We start from the raw sequence: 25,096 nt of genomic DNA on the forward strand, positions 1-25,096 counted from the left end.
CCCTGCACCTGGGATCCTACCATCTCAGCCTTTGCAAGGCCTTCCTCCTTCCTTTATCCCATTCCTTCCTGCATATGCAATTTTCCCCTCTCCACTGTATCTTTCCCATCAGCATACAGACCTTTTGTATTATGTCCTCTGTTAACAGACTCTCCCTTTACTCTGCTCCCGGTTAGAGGAAAACTTTTCAAAAGTTATGTTTTGAAACCCCCAGTTCACAGTCCCTCTCCAAACCGTTCCATCCAGGCCTCCATCGGCACCCACCACCTGAGCCTGCGCCTGTCTGCTGCCGAGACACTGATCATTTCTCCACCCTTCCCTTAGCTGATTACTCTCAGCACGTGCACTGTTTATTTCCTCCCTCTCAAAACACTTACTTCTCCAGGCTTCTGAACACCGTACTCTCCAGTTTTCCCTCCTGCTTCAGACCTCTCCTTCTCCGACTCCTTTGCAGGGTCCTCCTCCTCTGTTTGACTCGGAAGTTGATGCGCTCCCCAGAGTGACCCTGGGACCCCTTTTCTCCTCTATCGACACATTGTCCCCAGATGATTATCCAGGACCACACCAATGACACCCAAATCCAAATCCCCAGCCCCTGATTTCTCCCTAAATCCCATACTCCAGCTATCACGTGACATTTCCACTGGACATCTCTAACTTAACTTGCCAGAAGTAAACTCTTGACTTTTTATCCACAAACATGTTCCTCTCCCTGTCTTTCCCATCTTGGACAAGGGCACCATCACTCACCCAGTTTCTCATGCCCCCAAACTGGAGTTTTTCTTTATCCATTTCCCTCAGCAGCCTCACCAAACCACACATCCAATCCCATGGACTCCATCTCCCAAGATGAATCACTCCAAAACGCAATCATTTCTCTCCACCTCATTGCTACCCTCCAGTCCAAGCCTGCAACGTCTCTTTCCTCCTGGAGCCACTTACCTCTCCCGCAGTCCATTCTCCAACAGCAGCCAGGGTGGGCTTTTCAAAACATTAACCACATTACTCCTCTGCTTAAAACCTTTCAGTTGCTCCCCATCCCACTGAGAATAAAACACAAGTTCTTCTCCTGGCCTATGGGGCCCTAAAAGACCTCACGCCTGCCTCCCCCAACCCTGCCCCAGCCCGTGATCCCCCCCCTCCCATGCTCCCCTCCTTCTTGCACTCCCTTACTTTCAGTCACTCTGCTGCTTGTTTCATCTCAGCATATCCACCTGGAATGCACTGCCTCCTGACCCTCAAGTAGCCGGTTCCTTTTAGTCATTCCAATCTTGGCTTCAATGTTACCAGACAGGGAGAGGCCTCTTCTCACCACTCAAGTTAAAGTACCACCTGTTACCTCTCTGTCACATCGCCCCACTTTAATTCTCTGGATAGTATTTAGCATAATGAGATATCTGTCTTATGTATGCGTTTATTGCCTGCCCCCAACTAGAACATAGTCTCCAGGAGAGTGGAGGCCTTTTATATCTTGTTCCCTGCAGCTTCCCCAATATCTAGATGGTGCCTCTTAGCTGGCTCAGTAGTGACGGTGTTGAATGGCTGAAGAGTTCCTACTCTGTGCTCCTCAGAGCCTGAAGTAGAGCCATGCCAGTGGCCCTGCTGCTCATGCTGAGCCCCCCTGTAACCCTGACCCTGCTTTCTGCACTCAGACCTAGAATCTGCTCTCTTTAACTTGAAGATCCTTGAAAAATAGCACTCTCCACTTATACCCCATTCCACAGACCTGCGATGCTGCGCTCTACCCCTTCTCATTGCTAAAGAGCTTCCCCGCCTAACATTCCAGGGGATCCCTTTAAGGTGGGCTGCGCTGTACCCCTTCTCATTGCTAAAGAGCTTCCCCGCCTAACATTCCAGGGGATCCCTTTAAGGTGGGCTGCGCTGTACCCCTTCTCATTGCTAAAGAGCTTCCCCGCCTAACATTCCAGGGGATCCCTTTAAGGTGGGCTGCGCTGTACCCCTTCTCATTGCTAAAGAGCTTCCCCGCCTAACATTCCAGGGGATCCCTTTAAGGTGGGCTGCGCTGTACCCCTTCTCATTGCTAAAGAGCTTCCCCGCCTAACATTCCAGGGGATCCCTTTAAGGTGGGCTGCGCTGTACCCCTTCTCATTGCTAAAGAGCTTCCCCGCCTAACATTCCAGGGGATCCCTTTAAGGTGGGCTGCGCTGTACCCCTTCTCATTGCTAAAGAGCTTCCCCGCCTAACATTCCAGGGGATCCCTTTAAGGTGGGCTGCGCTGTACCCCTTCTCATTGCTAAAGAGCTTCCCCGCCTAACATTCCAGGGGATCCCTTTAAGGTGGGCTGCGCTGTACCCCTTCTCATTGCTAAAGAGCTTCCCCGCCTAACATTCCAGGGGATCCCTTTAAGGTGGGCTGCGCTGTACCCCTTCTCATTGCTAAAGAGCTTCCCCGCCTAACATTCCAGGGGATCCCTTTAAGGTGGGCTGCGCTGTACCCCTTCTCATTGCTAAAGAGCTTCCCCGCCTAACATTCCAGGGGATCCCTTTAAGGTGGGCTGCGCTGTACTCCTTCTCATTGCTAAAGAGCTTCCCCGCCTAACATTCCAGGGGATCCCTTTAAGGTGGGCTGCGCTGTACCCCTTCTCATTGCTAAAGAGCTTCCCCGCCTAACATTCCAGGGGATCCCTTTAAGGTGGGCTGCGCTGTACCCCTTCTCATTGCTAAAGAGCTTCCCCGCCTAACATTCCAGGGGATCCCTTTAAGGTGGGCTGCGCTGTACCCCTTCTCATTGCTAAAGAGCTTCCCCGCCTAACATTCCAGGGGATCCCTTTAAGGTGGGCTGCGCTGTACCCCTTCTCATTGCTAAAGAGCTTCCCCGCCTAACATTCCAGGGGATCCCTTTAAGGTGGGCTGCGCTGTACCCCTTCTCATTGCTAAAGAGCTTCCCCGCCTAACATTCCAGGGGATCCCTTTAAGGTGGGCTGCGCTGTACCCCTTCTCATTGCTAAAGAGCTTCCCCGCCTAACATTCCAGGGGATCCCTTTAAGGTGGGCTGCGCTGTACTCCTTCTCATTGCTAAAGAGCTTCCCCGCCTAACATTCCAGGGGATCCCTTTAAGGTGGGCTGCGCTGTACCCCTTCTCATTGCTAAAGAGCTTCCCCGCCTAACATTCCAGGGGATCCCTTTAAGGTGGGCTGCGCTGTACTCCTTCTCATTGCTAAAGAGCTTCCCCGCCTAACATTCCAGGGGATCCCTTTAAGGTGGGAGCCCCAACCTAGCCTGTTGGGTTGAGTCCTTGATACTTAATGTAGCTATTGTCAGGCCTAACCTGCTGCCTCCACATTGCCAGCTGGGATGTACAGATTTCCAGGGCCATGACTAGCACCATCCTAATGCTACCACTATGAGGACCCCCTACCCCATGATTAGATGCACTTCCAGAATCCAGACTCGCTGTTGCTCCCTCTTGGATACTGGACTGGGACCAGTGCTTCTCAAACTATCTGTTATAAAATATTGGTTCTTTTTTTTCAATTCACTGAAGACAATTCCTTTGTAAAATACAATTCAAAAAATCAACTACTAGAAAAATAAAATGGCAAAAAACCAAAAATTAAAATACATGACCCGATATTTTAATATTAGAAAAAAAATCATAAAAGTACTCTGTCGGGCTTCCCTGGTGGCGCAGTGGTTGAGAATCTGCCTGCCAATGCAGGGGACACGGGTTCAAGCCCTGGTCTGGGAAGATCCCACATGCCGCGGAGCAACTAGGCCCGTGAGCCACAACTACTGAGCCTGCGCGTCTGGAGCCTGTGCTCCGCAACAAGAGAGGCCGCGATAGTGAGAGGCCCGCGCATCGCGATGAAGAGTGGCCCCCGCTTGCCGCAACTGGAGAAAGCCCTCGCACAGAAACGAAGACCCAACACAGCCATAAATAAATAAATAAATAAATAAATTTAAAAAAAAAAAAAAAAAAAGTACTCTGTCAAGTTGCTATAGCTATTTCTAATGCTTACTCTTGATTTCTGTTCTCCTCACAGTCTGGTTACACAATCTGTGAATCAGCACAGGTCCACAGGCCACTGAGTAGCTGGCTAAGGTCCTCCAGCTGCCTGTCTAGTTCAGGTAACACCCTAGGTCTCTTCTGCCCTAGTGAGCAGATCCCTTCCTTGTAGCAAGTTTATCACCTTTCAGCAAACAAGTATTAACCACCCACTACGTTGCAGACACTATTGAGTACCTTCTCAAAAATAATCTAATCTTCCTCTCTCTGACCCTGGTCCACACTCTGTTCAAATTACAGCACTTCCCTCTCCATCCTGGCTGCCTCCATCCCATTTAGACTCCTGTCTCCACTCCACTATATGGCTACAGTAGCCACCTAACTGACCCCTAAACCCTAGTCCATCCTCTGTCCATCTGTCCTACAGACTTTGTCCAAAATATAATGTTCAGGCACATCTCTGCTCAAGTCCTTTCTCTACTCAATAACCTGCAAAAATAATAACCCACAGTCTAACTCATATTGGAGTGTCTAAGGCTTTCCATTATCTGACTCCATCCTGCAATTCTAGCCTTACTTCACTCTACTGCCTTTTTACCTACACAAAATATTGTCAAACTGGTCATTTAATCCTCCTCCAGTCTCTTACTCTATATTTGGTTCATCCTTTCTGTCATCTCCCTTCTTGCACATGTTCCTATCCTACCCATCTGCTATGGATCAAATGTTTATGTCCCCCCAAAATTTATGTGTTAAAGCCCAACTCCCCGGTGTAATAGTATTTGGAGGTGGAAACTTTGGAGGTATTAGATTTAGATGAGGTCATGCGGGTGAAGTCCCCATTATGAAATTAGTATCCTTGTAAGATGAGAAAGGAGATCTCCTTCTCTCTCTCTCTCTCTTTCACTCTCACTCTCTCCCTCCACCATGTGTGGATACAAGAAGACAGCTGTCTGAAAGTCAAGAAGGCCCTCACCAGACACACAATCTGCCAGCACTCTGATCTCAGACTTCCCAGCCTCCAGAACTGTAAGAAATAAATGTCTGTGGTTTAAGCTGCCCAGTCTATGATATTTTGTTATAGCAGCCCAACCTAAGACACCATCTTTCAATGCCAGGGACAAATGCCATCCCTGAACCCTCCTGCCCTGTCTCCAGCCTAGTCTCTCCCTCCTCTGTAGTCTTATAAAAGCACTTAGCTGTGTGACCATAAAAATTGGTTTCCATATCTATAAAAAGATTATTATGAGAATAACATATGATGTAAAATTTTATAATATAAAATGTATGCTTTATAATGTAAAATTTAAGAATTTGAGCTACTGTCTAAATGCTCATTTTAATTCAAACATTCATAGGTTGTATCAAATTACATAGTAAAGCAATCGAGTCCTTCCAAATCACCCTCAATCTCTCTTACCTGCAATGCACAAACATGTCCCCAAGCTCCCTCAAAGTTGTGTATGCACTGTCAGAATGTAGATATTTTCAGGAAACTCTATTTTCTTGTGTTATATGGCAATGACCTTGATAGGCTCGCCCTGAAATGGCAGGATGAGATCCAAGTCTGTTCTCCTTATTCTTCTAACACTCTGAAAGTAGATGAACATTAATGGCTATTCCTCCTTTGTTTAAAGTCCTAAGGGAAACAAATTGTATTGTATTCCTCAAGAAAGATCTGCCTCTTGACTCTGTAAACTTCGAGTAATTTTATTATGGGTTCAGTCTTCCTCTTGAGTAGTTTTCTTACAGGTGAAACAGCTAAATTATGGGGCTTTTTTTTGCATCTCTGTTAGATCAGCTTGAAAATCTAATCATTTTGATGTGTGTTATCTTTATTTCTACTTTACTTAAATTGTCCCCTTGATAGATTATATTGAAAGGATAATAACAGTTAGAAACTCCGCCAGTGGCACTCAAGGGTCCACGTCAGCCCATGACTGTCTGGTTCACCACTATGATCCAGCAGTGCCCAACATATAGTAAACACTTAATAAATACTCATTGAATAAATGACTGACTGATTGAATGAATGAGTGGACGAGGAAAAGAGAAACCAGTGAAGTATTTGTCTTACACAATGGATCAGTACCTTGTACTATCTCCAAGCCAGGAATGATTAGGAATTGTAGCCCTGTCACTCTAAATCTGGATATAATTAGCATGTTTTAGTTTTTAGCCTCCTTTATTTTTTTTTTTTACATCTTTATTGGAGTATAATTGCTTTACAATGGTGTGTTAGTTTCTGCTGTATAACAAAGTGAATCAGCTATATGTATACATATATCCTCATATCCCCTCCCTCTTGCGTCTCCCTCCCACACTCCCTATCCCACCCCTCTAGGTGGTCACAAAGCACCGAGCTGATCTCCCTGTGCCATGCAGCTGCTTCCCACTAGCTATCTATTTTACATTTGGTAGTGTATATATGTCAATGCTACTCTCTCACTTCGTCCCAGCTTACCCTCCCCCGCCCCGTGTCCTCAAGTCCATTCTCTACGTCTGCGTCTTTATTCTTGTCCTGCCCCTAGGTTCATCAGAACCATTTTATTTTTTAGATTCCATATATATGTGTTAGCAATACGGTATTTGTTTTTCTCTTTCTGACTTACTTCACTCTGTGTGACAGTCTCTAGGTCCATCCACCCCACTACAAATAACTCAATTTCGTTTCTTTTTATGTTTAGCCTCCTTTAAATGTGTATTCAGTTGTACTAGATTTCCCTAATTAATTTGTTAAAAGGGCAGGAATTGATGGTTCATAATATCAGAACTTGTAAAATGGTATGTAAGGTATTTTTTAACATCACAGTCACATAGGTAAATTTTCTTGAGAGTTTAAAATTTAAATGTAGCAGAAAACAATATTTTAAAAAGTTTAATAATAGTATACTTAAACAAATTACATTCATGTTGCCACCGATTGAGGCATGTCATTTTTCTAAGAAAATATTTTCTAAGACATATTTATTTTTATTGTTTTCCTTGCCATTTCCTGGGAAACTCCTTCTCAACTCTTGTACATTCAACTAGTGTCTGTATAAGACAGAATAAGTGCAATATGGATCGCATACCGGACAACTTATTTATATGATTCTAGCATCTAGATATTTAGAAGCATAAGCATTATGCATAAAAATTCAGATTACAGATTATAATCATTCACTCTCAATAGCAGTACACATGCCAAGCTACCCAGTTAGATTTTGAGGTCCTTCAAGCCAAGAATAATGTTTTGCTATGTATGTGTCCTCCAGAAGAGGACTCAGCACACAGAAAGTGATTAGGAACAAATGAATATAGAAACAATCAACAGAGTGAAAAAACAACCATTGGAATGGAAGAAAATATTTGCAAATCATATATCTGATAAGGGGTTAATATCCAGAATTTATAAAGAAGTCCTACAACTCAACAACAACAACAAAACCAAACAATCCAATTTTAAAATCAGCAAAGGATTTGAATAGACATTTCTTCAAAGAAGATATACAAATGGCCAACAAGTATATGAAAAGATGCTCAAAATCAGTGATTATTAGGGAAATGCAAATCAAAACCACAATGAGATATCACTTCACACCCATTAGGATGGCCGCTATCAAAAACAAACAAACACAGTGTTAGCAGGATGTGGAGATACTGGAACCCTTGTGCACTGTTGGTGAAAACGCAAAATGGTACCACTGCTATGAAAAATGGTATGGAGGTTCCTCAAAAAATTAAAAATAGAACAGATGACTCAGCAATCCCACTTCTGGTTATATAGCCTAAAAAAACTGAAAACAGGATCTTGAGGAGACATTTGCACATTCGTTTTCATTGCAGCTTTATTCACAATAGCCAAGAGATGGAAGTAACCTAAATGTCCATCAACAAGTGAATGGATAAAGAAAATGTGGTATTACACACACACACACACACATAATGGAATATTATTTAGCCTTAGGAAATTCTGCCACTTGTGACAATGTGAATGAACCTTGAGGACATTATGCTAAATAAAATAAGCCAATTACACAAAGAAACACTGCATGATTCCATTTATATGAGGTATCTACAATAATCAAACTCTTAGAAACAGAAGGTAGAATGGTGGTTGCCAGGGCCAGTGGGGAAGGGAAAAGAGGAGTTGTTGTTCAATGGACACAGAGTTTCCGTTTTGCAAGATTAAAAAAATTCTAGAGGTCTGCTGCATAATGATGTGCATACAGTTAGCACTACTATACTGTACACTTAAAATGATTAAGATGGTAAATTTTATGTTATGTGGTTTCAGACCTTACATATATACACTAATATGTATAAAATGGATAACTAATAAGAACCTGCTGTATAAAATAATAAATAAAATAAAATTCAAAAATTTAAAGTAAAAAAAAAGAATAAATGAATGTATACATGTAGATGTTCATGTCACAGTCAAGAAATATGCCAAATAGTATGGGGTATTTTTCCATGTGTCTACTGGCATTTGACTTCCTAAGTATACTTTTTTAGAAACATAATCAAGAATTAATGTGTTTGAACAAGGTGCAGTGAATGCTCATTGGCCTGAACTCAAATGAATGAGAAAGCTAAACTAAAACCTGGTGGTGGTACTTTCACATGCTGCATTCTGCTTTTATGAGAAATGGCAATTAAATAATAAATCAGCTCTTGCATTAAGTAACTTTAGAACTATATGGGCAGCAACTCAATTTGCCATATTGTCTACATCTATAGCAGTGTACAGTAAAAACAGACATCTTTTATTATGGGCCTGAGGCACTGAAGGATCTTGAGAGAGTAAAAGGTCAAAGAAAAATTACATGAAGATAGGTCCATTTTCTTACACGTTACTTCCTTGGAAATGCACCATCTTTATCCAAGGTAAACCAAATATTCCTTTAATATGAACATTCAGCTTTCCAAGCTCCATGCAAAAAAATATACTGGATGATCTTCCAGTTTTATAATTTTGTCCTTTAGTTAAAAATAAATGTGTCCTTCAGACATCTTTTGTTTACTACTAATCTTAGAAATGTCTGTTTTTAATCACACCATGCTGTTCCATTTGGAATATTTTGTATCAATTATCCTCATTACTGGTTGGTCTTCCCCTTTCATTCTGACATCTGTTAGAAGGAGTAGCTTGAGGAAGAGCCTCACTATCAATTTTTTAACAAAAGCCGTCCCATTTGATTAAAAAGGATCACCTAAATGATAATAGATGTCTTCATCAACTGTACCTAATAGTACAAGCATAACTCTGTTCCTGGCGGCCATTCTGTTGGTTCACCATGTTCTCTCCACCTTACTTAATAACTCAGAAAAGCTATATATACATACTGTCCCATCACATATGGTAACTTCCCACGTGGATATCGATTTTATGTAGGCTTGCTACCAACTCTCCTATGTATCCTCCTTAATGCTTTTTAGTTTTCAATTCAAAAAAGTTTCATAAATTTGAAAATTAAGGAATTAAATCAGAATGTACGTTAGAAATCAGCTAGTTTCAAATCAAATGAATGGATGACCCAGAGTCACACTCGTGGTTCCATGCCAACGATTAAACATCCCCACCACAAGACACAAAAAGGCAGAAATGCCTTTATAACTTGAAACAACCCAATGCATCTCTCATTGGGAAGAAAGTGGGTCAAAACTTGAAATTCACGGTTATTTTTATTAAGATCTGAAACTAATATTCAAGTGGGAAAAGATAAATAAAACCGCACACAGGCAAAACATAAAACAAGCTGTCACTCGTTTTCCACAAACATTTCGTAATGAAATCATTTTAGAGGAGAAAATCTTCAGATACTACATAGATTAGTATCTACTCCTATATGTTTCTAAGAAATCTACTAGTATCAGCAGTTCCTGTGAGAGGGTCATCAACTGTTGCCCTTGAAGTATTTTCTTTTTTGTCATATCTTGCTTGCCTGTGGCAGGGTAATAAATACTATCTCACACTCAAGAAATAAGTGAAGAGGAGTTTGCCATAATTTTTTCCTTCTTTGAACCAAGACATTATTCTAAATCTTTGGGAATTAAAGAAGTAACAATTATCCCAGCATCTAAATCATCTTGTATTTCTTGCATCACACTGCCAAAACAATTTTGAACAGGACAGGGGAGAAGAATGTGACACATCCCATTAACTGGTAAAAAAAAATTATCTAGCACCTCCTCTTTCACCAAAATTATGGATACTATTATATTCTACTCTAATTGTTTTACAGGGAGTAGTCAATCAGTGAGATGCCCTATTTGTCATACAAAAAATGCAACCATTCAACTCAATAAGCCTTTAAAGAAAGGGGAAAGGATATGGAGATATACTGAGGAAATAAAATGATGCAGGACAATGTAAGGCAGATTGCATTAAGGTAATACTGCATTTTCATTCTAAGCTTCTTGAAAGACAGTACCTTTAATTATTAATCAGTACTTCTCCCTTTACCTATCCCTCGGTAGGCAGGATACAGACAGCATACGTGTTTGCATTTCTTCCTCTGGGTTGGCAGGTAGCTATTGTTACAGGCTGTGACCAGTGGCAGGCAGTTCACCAGGCTTGCGCTGCTCACAGTCTGACACTCCTCGTCCCAGTGCACCATCCTCAGTCTCTCAGCACCGCCCCTCTGGCCCAGTGGGATCCTCAGAGTAACTAACAGTGGTGCAATGCCCCACTCAGTCACTGAAGAGACTCTACTGGCCAGCTCACAGCACTAGAACGCTGCCAACAGTATATCTGCATGCCAAAAGTTAGAGGGATATTTTTCATATTGGCTCCAAACTTCCAGATTTCCAACCTCACTTTCTGCTAGCAGCTAAGTTGCTGCATGCCAGAGGTAGATGAAAGGAAACGATTGTCCAGAAGACAATTAGTTGATAGGGCAACGTAGGTGAAGGAAATAGAAGTATTAAGGAAAGAGGAAGAGGAAAAGAAGAAAAAGAAGCAAAAAGGGATCTTTAGCTTTTAGAAAATGAACAAAGATGCTTATGATATGGCGCCCAATGGGCCAGCCTTAAAGCCATTACTGACTAGTCCAACATACCTGGAGGGTTCAGACCAGAGGGGAGCCACACCTAAGTGCTGGCACAGGAACTCGAAAATTCCACTCCCACCCCCCACCTCTTGCTTTTACACAGAGCCCAACCATTCAACAGCCACACCTAGTGCTGTCTCCTGTTGACATAATCATGGAGCAAAAGCCAAGCCCATCAGCATGCTAACGAAATTACTCCACCAGGATTTTTACACTTACTCTGATTTTTTTCAGTCACCTTACCAAAGGCGCTCCTTCTCCAAAGAAATATTTTCTTCTTATCCTTTAAGGATAAGGAAAGATCATTTACTTAATACAAAATATTACACTGAAAATTCTGAAGAACTTTGAAAGACAACCAAATGTTTCAGTTGAAATCTAAAGGCTATAACCCTTGGGTTCCATTCACAGATGTATCTGCCATGAAATGTCATGGACCCAACCTTTCAGTCTAAGTTCCTCCTCTATAAAACTCATGTCACAGATCACAGAAGGCTAGTAAAATACAACATTCTCCCCATGATGTACCATGACTTCAATTAACTTGTGTACAATATTCCCACTGTCCTCCCTTAAACAACAGAATTCGGTTGAATAATGAATTCGTGTAAAGCTTTATACTTTCCCAAGTCTTTTCTTCAGTATTACCTCATCTATTTCTCAAAACCATGATAAGAGAGGTAAGACAAATATAAAACACATTTTACAAATGAAGGAACCAAGAGCCATGGAGATGAACAGCTCTGCCCCAAGCCACGTGGCAAGTCAGCGGCAGAGGAATGATGACAAACCAAGCCCCTCAGCTCCCACCTCAGTGCTCTTGTTATTCTGGACTCTAAGATCCACGAAACATCAAGAAATAACCTGCACAGAGTCAATAATAACTTACAATCAAGCAAAGATAAATGAACAATGGCACCAGTTTTTTCTCAGTTTGATGAGGGAAATTAATAATTAACATATTCTGCATTAAATTTAAACAGCCAATGCCAAGTCATTTACAATTCAAAAAAAACACAGGTATTCAGAAAGGATAGGAAGCCCACATAATGTGTACTGAGCCAGCATCTTCTTGATTTATTCTGCTCATTATCTTTTTTAGATGTAATATGTAATATTTTGGAAGGTGTTATTCTAAGCTACAAATCAAAGGAAAGTAAAGGCTTGAGTTTCTATTACCAACTCTTGTCTCACTTCAGAGTGAATTTCTTCTCGTTTGCTAATAAATGGAAACACTCGGAAGTACCCACAAGTAAGCTAATATACGTTAAGTCTTCACAAGTGACGACTCCTGAATGGTTTGGGATTTCATATGACTAAATTAAACCATACTCCGAAAATAAGGAGCTTTTCAAGCTTCTATTTCTGTACGTATTTTGTGCTCCCACTAAAGCTTTCAGCCCCAAGGAGCTCGAGGTGAATCCCTTGGGGAAATCTCGGCTACCCCAAAAGAGTGCCACACAGAAACCTGTACGAACAGAGCAACCTTAAGAGTTACCCCCAACAGATGCGTCGAAAGGCACACACGCACCCAAATAAAAACACACACAACCGGTTCTCTATTTGATTTTTAAGTGTCAGCTCTTCAACCATTTCAAGTTACTTTAGTAGAAAAAGTCCCTTTCGCATCACGGCCGACTCAGGGGCGCCAAGGGGGGGCCCTCATCTCACATCAACCCGGGTTCTCATCCTAAACGCCTCGTCCTTGATCCATCCACTGCGCAGATTCCAGCACTGGAGGCGCCGGCCGCCAGCGTTCGCCTCCTCTGGCTTCGACACAGCCAGGAGCCTCCTCCTCATACCCTTCCCGCAACATTTCTGCACTTTGCGTGGGTCTGACCCAGGCCTCTAGCCTCCCCATCCCCGCTCCCAGCCAGGAAGAGTCGGAGCCGCAACTGGGGCGCCGGGCGGGAGAAGTGGGTCCCCGCGCCGCCCGCCGGGGCTGTCGCCACTAACCCCATCTCCCGGCGAGGGGCTGGGATACCTCCGGGCGGAGCGCGAGGCCGGCGACTTCCACGCCATCCCCGCAGCCCTGCGCCTTCCCGCCTCCTCCCCGGCTACCCCCAGGTCCGCTCCGGCCCCCGAGCGCAAAGCTGGGGCCCGAGTGGGAGAGGGAAGCGAGGCGACACGCGTGTGCGAGGGTGTGAGCGCGGACACACAGCAGCCAGGCTGGCGGAACCCCGCCTCTCCCCGAACTCCCGCCTCGGACCAGCCGGCGCCCGGGCGCCGCGGGGCTCCCCGCTCCGGGACAAAGCTGCCGCGGCCTCTCCGCCAGCGCGGGGCGCGCCGTCGCCCGCTCTCCTCAGTCTCCCCGGACGCGACTCCGTCCGTCCCAAAGGGCCTCCGGGCCGCCCGGGGGACGGAGGGGTCCCCGGGCCGGGCCCCCGCAGCCGCAGCCCCGCGCCCCCGCCGCCGCTCACCTGTTCAGCACTTTGCGGATCCTCTGGCGCACGCCGGCCCGGGAGGAGGCGGACAGGCTTCCGCCGCCGCCGCTGCCCTCGGCCGGCAGGTTCTCGATGGTGGTCACCACATGGTTCGGCGGGGCCGGAGGCGGCTGCAGCTGCTGCTGCTGCGGCTCGGGGGGGATCATCGCGGCGGAGGCAGCGGCGCGGCGGTGATCAGAACGCTGCTGGGCGCATCGTGCGCCGGCTCCGGGCCCGGGAACGCGCGGAGGACTCTGCCGGGCGGCCGCGGCCCGGGGAGGCGGTGCTGCCTGCCAAGCGGCGAGGCGGGGAGGCACCCGCGGCTACGGCCGCCGCCGCCGCCGCCGCCCAGCCCGCCACTCACACCTCTCCAGTCCCAGTGCGCGCACCCTCGCTCCGCCGCCGCCGCCTCCTGCCCCGGCTCTTCCCGAGCCGCGTCCCCAAGTCCCGGCACGCCCCGCGAAGTGGCCGTGAAGGGTGTCGCGCGGGGGCGCCGAGCGGCCGGTCGGCTTAGGAGACCCCAGAGGAGAGAGAGGATGAGGCTCCGGGCCTCGCCTTCTCTCCCGGTGCCCAGGTCTTCTCGGGGCGAGCGGCGGCAGTGGCGCTGGCGCCGCCTCAGCCGGTCCCCCGCTCACTCGGAAAGCTGCCGTCTGTGTCTCACGGAGTGAGAGACCGGGAGTGAACCCAGAGAGCCTGGCGGGGGCGCAGCGGCGGCGGCGAAGGGGGGCCGGGCGGGGGACGCGCGCTCTGTTCTCGCCAGAGGGCGCTCCCGAGGTGCCTCGATGCCGCGACCCTCCCATCCCCGGTCCACCAGAGGCCCACGGTCTGGATTGCTGTGATTGTTTTCTTTTGGGGTTGTTGTTGTTTGTTTGTCTGTTTGTGGGTCCCCCCCCCCCGCTCGTGAGGTTGAGAATAGATCCTCCCTCTTTAGTTGGAGGGAACTCCCCTCTCCTGCCGAGATGCCGCGGAAACTAGCACCACTTTCCCGGGACAGCGACAGGATGCTGAGAAGGGCGCCGGCCCTGGATTACAAAGCCAAACTCGAGTATCCTAAATATTACACCTACAGTCACTATAATGGGCCTGGAAGAAACTGGAGGAGAAACAACTTCTCACAAAGAATTCATTTTGGGAACTGGAAAAAGCATATCAGACCAACTCAACGTCTCGGTTTCATAACACTGTGAAGGGAATGTAGGCAGATTTGAGTTCCAATCGTGCCTCTAAAACTCATTAGCAGAGACTCCCTAAGCAATTTACTTGAATTCTGAGACACAGTCTCCTTTGTGCAGCGGGGCTACTCCTGTCTCTCTCCCCGCAGTGCCGTAAGAGTTAAATGAGGGAAACCACCCAGCAGGGTGCCCTGACAGCTTCTTCAGTGGCGCTACTACCACAGATCTCCACTCTCAAAAGGGAAAACCCCTGTGTATCTGACTCCGAAATCTTAGACCTGAACACCATATTGCCGCCAAAGGGAACTGATTCTTTCTCCCAGGCATCTCTCAGACCTATTGATCTAGATCCCAGTTAATAGTTGACTCCTAAGATAGAGAGATTTTTCACATTTTTCTTTATCTAGACTGCCTGGATAGAGATCCTATAGTGAAAAATGATACACATTTAACATTTTTTTCCATTTCAGTGCAGTACGTGGAATTATTTGCCCTGAATATGTTTAATAGGTAAGTATATCTACAGAAAAGCATGCTGATACCACCACTGAATGCAAATGCACTGGAAACCAGCAAATAAAAAATACTGGTGATAGGATGTGCCACAGAGAAGGGGGTTGAGGAGAAAGCAACACTGAAGAAAGGGATGAGCTGTCTGATTAACAGAGGGGAAAGGGGAGACGGGAGGATAAAAAGAAGATGAGATTCATTTTTTGGTTAAGAAGTAAGTTCCCATTCCTTTAACAAGATTGGGAGCCCTTTTTTTTTTTTTTTTTTTAATCATTGAACATTTGAGGAAACAGCTATCCAAAAAAACTCTCCAATCTATGTTTCAATTTATGTAAAACCCAGTTACCACCTGAAATATCCCTGAAGTCTTTTTCTACCAAAATTAACTCAAATTAGAACATTTTCCCTTTTATAATTAACACACTGTCCCATTCTTTCTCAGCAATCATTCTCATATTTTTCCACCTCAGATTTCTACAGGATGCTTTGAAGAATTGTTACGAATAGGATCAAGGTTTGTAACCTCATGGGCATTAAGATTCTAATAGTTCGTAATGAGTTTGCCCTTGGAGGACCCACCAAATGTAGGAGATGTGAATGAAATGCACTTCAGCTGAACCTGACAGCAAATCATGGTTGGAGTCTCTCTATTAAAACAACATTTATGGTAATTTCAGGTGTCTGCCTTGAATGACTGTTTGCTTCAGTGCCCTCTTCCTTCTCGTTTGGCTTGCTTCCATTTGAATGCTTTTGGCACGTCACAAGTGCTGTGTCTGCACTTCAATGTCAGCATTTGCACCTGGTCATTCCTCTAGAGGGACCACTGAATGCAAATGAACTAAATCTCTGCTGAATCAGGAAGGGAGAAAACCAAGATGGGAGAGAACAGGATGAGAGATGTAGAATTTCAATCTCGCTGTTAAGAAAAGACCCAAAAGCAGTCTCAAGCACCATGTTTTTCTTATTCATTATGGTAAAGGGGATACAACAGCAGCTCCCTTCTTATCCTCCAATTCTGTGTTTCATGAGCATCTCCTAAAAAGGAGCTGAATTGCATTTGAGAGACAGAGAAACAGGTATTAGAAGTGCAAAGGTCAAGTGGTGTGTCTGAATGGAATTAAACAGAAAAGATGAGGGGAAGGCCTATTTCCCTTCCCCCCCCACCCCCGCCCCCGCTGCCTCTTTGGCTTCAAGGGATGAAGGCTGTCAGCTGGAGTTTTTTAGTAGTGGCATGTGGATGCCAGGGTCATACTTGACTGCTCAGTTTACCTCTCTGACCAGTTGTGGTTATGGGCACATCACTATTGCAAAATTTCCATTCCACTCTTCCCCTTACATCATCCGAACCTCACTTAAGACACACACTAGCACTGTTGAATTCCTTTAGGAAGCAGAAGTTGAATCTCAGCAACACCTTCTCTAATGTTGCTGATTTTGAAGACACTTCCACTCGTGTAAGGAAGAGTAGACTTTGGTCTGTGATTCAGAGCTCAGTCACCAGACATTTTGACCAATCTGTTTAGCATAGACCGCACCTGTGTGTTTATCAGATTAAAGCTTCAAAGTTATGCTTCAGAAGTGACGGATGATTCTCCCCAAATTGCTCAACAGTTGTCTGGAATTGCTTGTACTACTGCAAATGCCCAGTGCCCATATACTTTCCCCGTGCCATTCTCTCACTCTCTTTCTTTCTCTCCTAAGTCTGGTTGAATCCACGCAACACACACTACTAAACGCGTGGCATCTAGAATGATAGAGCTTCAGAGTTTCATTCATCTAATTGAATTCATGCAGGAGAGAAGAAAACAAAGCTGGTGGGAAATTTGTGGAGAGGGGAAAGGGGAAAGGAGTAGAATGGGTAGGTCTTAACAACAAGTGAAAAAGAAAATTTTTAAAAATGGTACTTATGAACTCCAGTGATAACCGAGAGCTGTTCAGGCCTGAGGTGGAAAGTAATCATAGTTCACTAATTGTCTAAACTCCAAATTGTGTTTGCTGAGCCATAACAATGCAGACACTGCATCTTGATCAATAAGAGAATCAACTAAGACAGTGGAAAGTGATTGCTTGTGGTGAAGTGGAAAATGGTGGAGAGGTGGGGAGAGGCACCACTGTTTTGCTTAACAAAGCTTGTAGGATCGACTCTTTAAACCATGTACAGATATAAATTTGACAAAAATAAACATTTTTTCTAAAAAAAGGGAAAATACAGAAGTATAACCCTGACATTTTTTTTCTCCATTGGATTCTTGGTGTTGTCAAGGCACCTTCCTAAGCAGATTGCAGGTAAGGGGGAAAAGTAGGGGTCGCCATCAAGAGCTGCAACAATTTCTTAGTTAAGCTAACAAACAATTGTCACAGTAAATCTACAGACAGATTCATTAATTTGCTAATTGTGCTTCCATTCACTGGAGTTGTCTATCCTTTCCTCATTGATAAACCTTCAGTTTCCCAACAGAGAGATTCATCTACAATTCAACAAGCAATTTCTTGTCTTTTGGGTTGACATAAAATGACAGACTCTAATAAATGGTGAGACACCATTTTCTAGTTAACATCCTCTGGCAGCAAAGTGGGGAAGGTAGGAAGATGGTAAGCAATTTTTTTCACTTTACAAATCAAAAATTAAACATGGTTGAGTTTATTCATTCAATTGGATATAGTAGATTTTTATTTTCCCCTTAGGTTTGTAAACATCGGTGAGTTGTTAAAGTCAATGGGAATAAGTTATCTCATACTGGGTATCTTTCAACATTACTTTGTCAAATAGTGAGAAGGCAAATAGTCTACCTCTAACCCAATAACAATTTCTCTTTTATTTATAAATTCTTTTTATTTTTAAAGCATTTCTACTTAATCTTCCAAAAAAATACATGAAAATATATTTGTGATATTTTTGTTTACTCAGAAACCCAAGTGAACTCCTAATTTTGTACCTAATTCCAGTTTCTTATTTTGTGACTCAGACTTGAACATGCCATATTCTCTATTTGGTAATAAACTTTAAAGAGGCCAAAAACCTTACTGAAGGCCAATTTTTCTCAGGGCTAATTTAGTTAGAGCTGACTTTGCAAGGTCATTAGACTCTGTGAGCACTAGTTACTTGTGTATTGATTCAGTCCTAAAATAATGTCTCTGTCACCCAGCACTGAGGTGTATACAATTCAAAAACAAAAACAAACAGCAACAATGTTCTATGTGGAACCAGCGTAAAGGCCACAGATTTCTGGTGGGATCTCAAAATAATGAGTATTATCTAGCCTTAGAAGCCAGCTAGTGTTCTTGTGTCAGTCCTGTCTTGAGAGCAACTAATCCTACTTCATTGGTTAGGACATATCCAACTGCTAGTAGCTGAAACCCCTGGCTCAAATCGGCTCACACAATAGGAAATATATTGTATCGTAAAATGAGAAATCCAGGGGTTGGGCAGGATCCAGAATTAGTTAATACAGTGTCTCAGAAATATTACCAAAGACCTAGAGTCTTTCCATATTTCTCTACCAACCTCAATGAGTTGGTTCTGCCATCAGCTTGGTTCCTTCAGGGTTGCCAGAAGATTGCAATTCTATGTGTCAGATCCAAATACACCAACATCCAGAAAAGGAAGGAGCCATGTCTTCCAGAAACCCATGGACAGACCTCTCTTACACGTCACTGGCCATGATTGGGTCACATACCCGTCCTACACTATGGAGGCAAAGAGGATGACAATACCATGATTGGCTAAGACTAAACATCTGGGATTAAAGGTGGTTTAGGAATCAAACACAAAAGCCACTAACTTTACCTCTGAGACTCTTTCTTCTGTTATTTTACTCTTTGACCTCCCAACCAACATTTTTCGGTGTGTTCTCTGAGAAGAAATGCAATTCTATCATTCCTTCTCAGTTTCTTGGAAATTTTACTCATATTATCAATTGTTTCTTCTCCCTCCTATACATAAAACATCTCCCTTGTCCTGTAGATATTCAAACATACGCAAGTCTTTCCAATATTCAAAAAAAGATACCTTCTCTAGATCCCACATCACCCTCCCATTTCTCATCATCCCCTCAAAGCCAAACTGTTGAACTTGCCGATTCATTATTCCAGTTTTCTCACTTTTCCTTCACTCCTCAATCAGTCTGGCTTCTGTCCAGTAACTTCACATAAAACTCTTGCTGAGATTATCAGTGATTTCCATGTTATAAAACTCGATGGGTTTTTTAGTCCTCACCTTAGCCTTTGACAATATTAACTAATCCTTTCTGTATAAAACAAATTTTCCCAGTGTATCCCATCATGACCCACACGTTTCTAGTTTTATTCTAACCTGATGGCTCCTTCTTAGTCTTCTCTACAAGCTCATTCTCCTACACCCAGCCATCAAATGTCATAATTCCTGAAGTCTCAGTCTCTAGACCCCTCCTTGTCACTCTACACCCCCTAGACAAGCTCACCATACCCATGATTTTAATTATCATCTATATGCCAGTGGCTACCTAAAAGAGAGGGCCTTTCTTATTCCTTAGCAACAAAGCAACCATCAGCTGCAGGCAAGGACAGGTCTCCAGTGGCTCCTTATTTTTTTTGACTACTACAACTTCATCTGTGAGACTGATCCCCTCATGCCTCATATCTCTGATTGTTACTTTCAAAATCCCAAGCTTTCTAAGTTATCAACCATCACCCACAGGATGATAGCCATATATCCTTAAACTGACTTGATCTCCCACCTTTCCCACACCCTTAACTTTTTTCTATGCCTTCTAGGACTCACGATATGTTATCAGAAAACTACTCTTTTCATCTTCAGCATCTTCACCTTTCTTTGCCTTAATTGAAATCTGAATATCCCTTATGACTCCACTCCCTTTGAAGCCCTTTCAGGTGGGTGCTGCTTTTTGTCTTATACCCTACTTAGCTTTGGTCCCAGAACTAGGATAGGAAGCCTCTTGCTTCTTTCACAACATTTCTCCTTACACTTCTTTAAAAACTACATCTCCTTTGAAATTCAGGACATCACACTTGACAACTTACTACCCCTCCTTATTGCTGTCACCTATTGACCTGCTGCCAATACCCCTCATTAATTGATCATCTTAGTCCCTGACTCGCTTTCTCATTCTACCGGTTCCTATGACGACTTTTGTTTCAACATTCAAACAAATGACCTACCAAATGCCTTGATTCCTCCGTTCCTTAGTTCCAATGATCTTTTCATCAGCTCTTCCTTCACTCCTGTGGTCCTTATCATCACAAAAAAACTGAGTGCTTTCTAAAATACGTATATGAAAATATCCTATTCTCCAACCATCACCTCCACCATCTCCACCACCTCTTCTTTCGCACTCATCAGTTACTGGCCTCCTATTTCACAGAGAAAATAGAGGCTGTTGAGAACTCCCTCAGCTTCCCACAATCAAACCTACAAATTTACCTCTTTTGGCCCTTCTCAGCTTTCATGATGGAAGAGGTATCCCTCACCTTTCCGAAGACTACTCTCATCACCTGTGCTCTGGAGCCTATGTTCTCTCACTTTCTCAAGGAACTTGATCAATCAAGTACGCCTGCCTCTCCTGCAATTTTAAACTCTCCCCTCTACTGTCTCCTTACAGTAAGCATTTGGACCTGTTCAAATCTCTCCCTTCCAAAACAACAGCAACAGCAATAACAACATTACCTCTGAGTTTGTCAGAGGAATGTCTTCTAGTTAAAGGCATTTTATCTCCTTTACTGGGAAACTTCTTGACCATGTTGTCTACATTTGCTCTCTCCTATTTCTAACCTCACACTCACTCATCACTCTTACACAGCCAGGTTTCTACCCAACTGCTCCCATTCACCACTCCACAGAAACTGATTTTTCCAAAGTTACTGAGGACCTCCTAGTTGCTAAATCCTGTAGACACTTCTTAGTCTCTATTTTGTTGACTCTTGTATAACGTATAAACCATGTAACACAGGTGACACTCCTGAAACTTTCTTCCTTTGGTTTCTCTACTCTTGGTTTTCTTTCTCTGACTGATCCTTCTCTGTTTCTCTTGCAGGAGTCTTTTTCTCTGTATGTCCTTTAAATGTGTTTTTTGAGGCTCTGCCCTAAATTCCTCTCTTTTGCTCCACAACCTCTCCTTAGGCAATCTCGTATATTTCTATGGCTTAAATTATCATCTATATGCAAATGAGTTTCAAATCATTTTGAAATGATTTGTCAGGACAAAGTGGTTCTCCAGAGCTTCTGACTAGTATAGATTACTGCCTACTGAACATCTTCACTTTTTTATCCCACAAACATCTAGAACCCAAAACACTAAACCGAACTCAGTATCTTTCTCCTGAAATAACTTCTTCACAAATTCAGTGAATGGCTGAGATATTGTGATTTATAAGAAATACATTTCTCATGTATTTGGTCTTTGTCCATGGTTCCTGGCTCACAGCTCCTAAAACCCTTGGAATTTCCTAAGTGTTATAGTTGTTCTCTGTACTGTGACCATGTAATCACTTCTGAGCCTGAATTTTTCTGTCAGTGAAAAATGTAATAATTATGTCTGCAGTAAAGTGTAAATTAAATGAGAGAGCACATGGGAAGTACTGGCTACAAACATAGAAAATGCCAATAAATACATGTAATACATATGGAAAGTCCTTCCCCATTCGTAGCATGGTTTTCTAATGACTTGTAGAGCTGAGATTCAGTTTCCCAATCTGGGAGCCTGCCACTTGACACATGACAACCTCCACCGTCATGGTAATCAATAAACCAACAGCCATCACATGTCTCCTCTGCAGAGGACACCAGAGTGTGTATGTGGTCTGTAGGCTTCTTACAAAATATAGGGCATGCCTGCCACATTCAAAGAGCTTAAATCTAAATGAATATATTGGGTTTTTCATAACATCTTATGACAAAACCTGAACGAACTTTTTGGCCAACCCAGTAGAAGCACTTAAAGAGCAGTCGTCAGTGAGGAAAGTGAAAGTTGTGGCTGCCATCAGTAAGGCTCCAGACAAACTCTGAAACTCATGCCAAGGCCAACAGCATCATTGGAAATAATGGCCCAACTGTGAACAGAGAGCCTCAAGGCAGCAGGTGTATTTTGACAACTTCCCACCGAAACTTTTAACACCTTCTTGAGGACTAGAAGGATTTGTAATGGAGCTAAGGGTACCAGAGTTCCAACACTGACAACAGTCAACACTCAGATCTCGAGACTATGTCTCCAAATTAGAGAATCACAGTATTAAAATCTGGAATGTATGAATGCAAGTACTAGTTTGACTCATACATGAGTGTATATGTCATATTTGGATAAAGGCCCTTAGGAAAACAATTGAAATATAATTTGTATATGAATAATCCTTGGACCTTTTAGTTTCAGCTCTAACTTGATCTCCCCAAATTTCCACTAAAATATTTGTAAAGAACCATAAAGGGATGTATACATTTCTGAGGCTGCAACCGAAAAATGATACTCAGCTGATGCCCAGAATTTGAGAGGCATTTCCTCTAAGAGTACAACAGATAAAACTAACTACACAGAGAAGCTGTATTATACCCACATGATAATAGGGAGCGAGACAACTTTATTAAGTCCCCACTGTTTAATCACTGGGTCAGAAAAACATCAGTCAGAAAACTGGGCAACTTGCCATCTGCCCCGTGAGCGATGCTTCTCGCATCCCTTCTCCTCCTCGCTCTCCCTCAGAGTCGCTTTCTAGTGTCACACAGAGATGGTTACTCCCAGAAAACAACCAGGCACAAAGAGGGAAGGGATATACAGATCAAAGGTGATAGATGTGGCGGATCAGCCCTCATAAAGTTTTAAGGTAAGGCTGTCAGGAATTGCTGATGACAGCATGCATGAGAATTGAAGTTCTTGCGTTTGCAATTTACTCAGAGTGTTAGAAAGTCGGAAAGGAGGGTTAGAAGACCTCATGTCAGTTCAACAGAACTGCAATGGAAGAAAGCCTGCTAAACGTCTGAAATGGGGTTGGAATGAAGTATTACCCAGCTGTGTGAGAAGGGCGTTTAACTAGAGCTCAAGAGCAGAGTTGAGCCAGAGAAAACTGACAAACTCTGTGGTTGACAAATAACGGATTTGGGTTGAATTCTTCTTCTCAAAAGATAAGGTTTCTTAAAAATAACCATCCAATTCTCAGTCAGGATTATTAACTTCAAGCAACAGGAACCAAATCTAACTATCTTAAGCAAAAATAGAGGATTTACTTCAAGAATAGAGGGGAGGGGATCTGTTTCATTCATTCATTTATTCATTCATTCAATGAGCCTTGATTAAACCTCTAGTATATGTCATACACACAGACACACATATATGTACTTAGAATAGTATATGTAGTATAGTATATGCTGTATACGTTGTATATACTATATATATTAGATATACAACATATACTACACAACACTGTCATTATACTACACTATATACATATATATGTATGTATATGTGTGTGTGTGGTGTTTGTGTACGTATGTAAAATTCTAGATAGACTTACCCAGACTTCAGAAAACGTGCTGCTGAGGAAGGTGACGGATCCTGGAGCAAGACAATTCCATGGGTAGAGCACAATGTTTCTGGAAAATGGATTCACATGGCAGAGATTAAGAGGGTGTTCTAATGTAGCATCTCAGGCTTAAGAATGGGTTAGCAAGATCACTAACTCCATCCCTTTTTTTCCCCTTATACTATGGAGAAAGTCATATTTAGTATAAAGTTTTAAACATTTTGCTGTTCACAATGTCTTTTCCTTTGGTTACGCCAAAATCCCAGTAGAATCAGATAAAAACATGGTGGAATTGCGGAGCAGAGAGGCACTGTGGAGTCAGTCCTCACATTGGTTCCAGGGAGAGAGAGTAACATTCTCTGACAGGGACTGTGTCCAGGAACGTCAGAAAGTGACTAGAAGCAAGGTAACTAGTGGCCCATGGTGCAACTGGGAGTAACAGGGGCTCATATTACACAGGGAGCAACTGCCAGATGGGAAACTCGGGAACGACTTAAGACATTCTTCCTTTCTCAGTATACACTAGATCCAGGGTTTTTCTCCAGGGGCACTTTTAACATCTAGATGGGACAATTGTTCCTTTTATAAGACTGTCCCACATTCTGCAGGGTGTTTAGCAACCCTGCTACTGTCCACTAAATACCATAACTGAGCATCGATCTATTTAAACATCTCACTCCCAGCCACCGCTTACTTCACAAAAGATAAAATATGCTTTCTCCCCTGTGGGGTTTCACCAGTATCAAAGAGTGTGATCATCTTGTCAAAGTGTCAAGCTCCTTCCTAGGTCACCATTGTTTACTTGCCAAGAACGCCTAGAAAACATAGATAAGCCAGAGATCAGTTGCCTAACTAAGCGACAGTGGGAGGACCACCTCATTAGAGCAGTCAAATCAAGTGCAGACAAAGTACTGTTCCTGTAGAGAAGACAGGAGGGATTCCATTGGGGGAGGGCAATTGTAATTGCTAATGTGTCATTATTTTTAAAATAATTGGGGTATTTTTTAAGAGGGAAAAGTCAAATCTTTTCAAACAGATTTTTTTCAAGTACTAAATGCCTGCTGGTTGACAAAAGAGCTTAACCAGGTGTTGGCTCTGCTGCCTAATGAGATGGTTATGGAAATACACTCGGAGTGTTCAGCACGGTTGGTTGGCCTGGACATGTTTAGGGAAAGGGGAGTGGGGAGGATAAAAAGAGGCTTAATTTTTCTCCAATTATTTAACTGTTTCATTTTATTTAACACACACACACACACACACACACACACACACACACCCCACATCTTTTTCTCCCTACCAGGAGTAGAAAATTCTGCTTTCAGAACTTCCAGAGAGAAATGGGTAAAAGAGATACGTAGACCTTTAATGCTATAGAAACACCACTCTATTATGTTGTTATGTTAGTTTTCTTTTTCTTCAGAAATAGTAATGAAAAATGTTCCCACTGTCCTCTTGAAAAGGCTTTTTGTTCAGTGAAGCCCAG

General features: G+C 43.3%; 1 protein-coding gene across 1 annotated transcript in view; it reads right to left on the minus strand.

Moving 5' to 3' along the window:
* Positions 1-13,630, minus strand: part of SLC35F1 (solute carrier family 35 member F1) — a 412,158-nt gene extending 398,528 nt beyond the window's left edge. Inside the window, exon 1 of the mRNA XM_068551025.1 lies at positions 13,424-13,630. Coding sequence (XP_068407126.1) covers positions 13,424-13,593 — 170 coding nt within the window. The 5' untranslated portion in view covers positions 13,594-13,630. The remainder of the gene's footprint in view (positions 1-13,423) is intronic.
* Between the last annotated feature and the right edge of the window lie 11,466 nt (positions 13,631-25,096).

The sequence above is a fragment of the Eschrichtius robustus genome, chromosome 9 (assembly GCF_028021215.1).
Source record: "Eschrichtius robustus isolate mEscRob2 chromosome 9, mEscRob2.pri, whole genome shotgun sequence".
In the NCBI taxonomy this organism is placed as follows: domain Eukaryota; kingdom Metazoa; phylum Chordata; class Mammalia; order Artiodactyla; family Eschrichtiidae; genus Eschrichtius; species Eschrichtius robustus.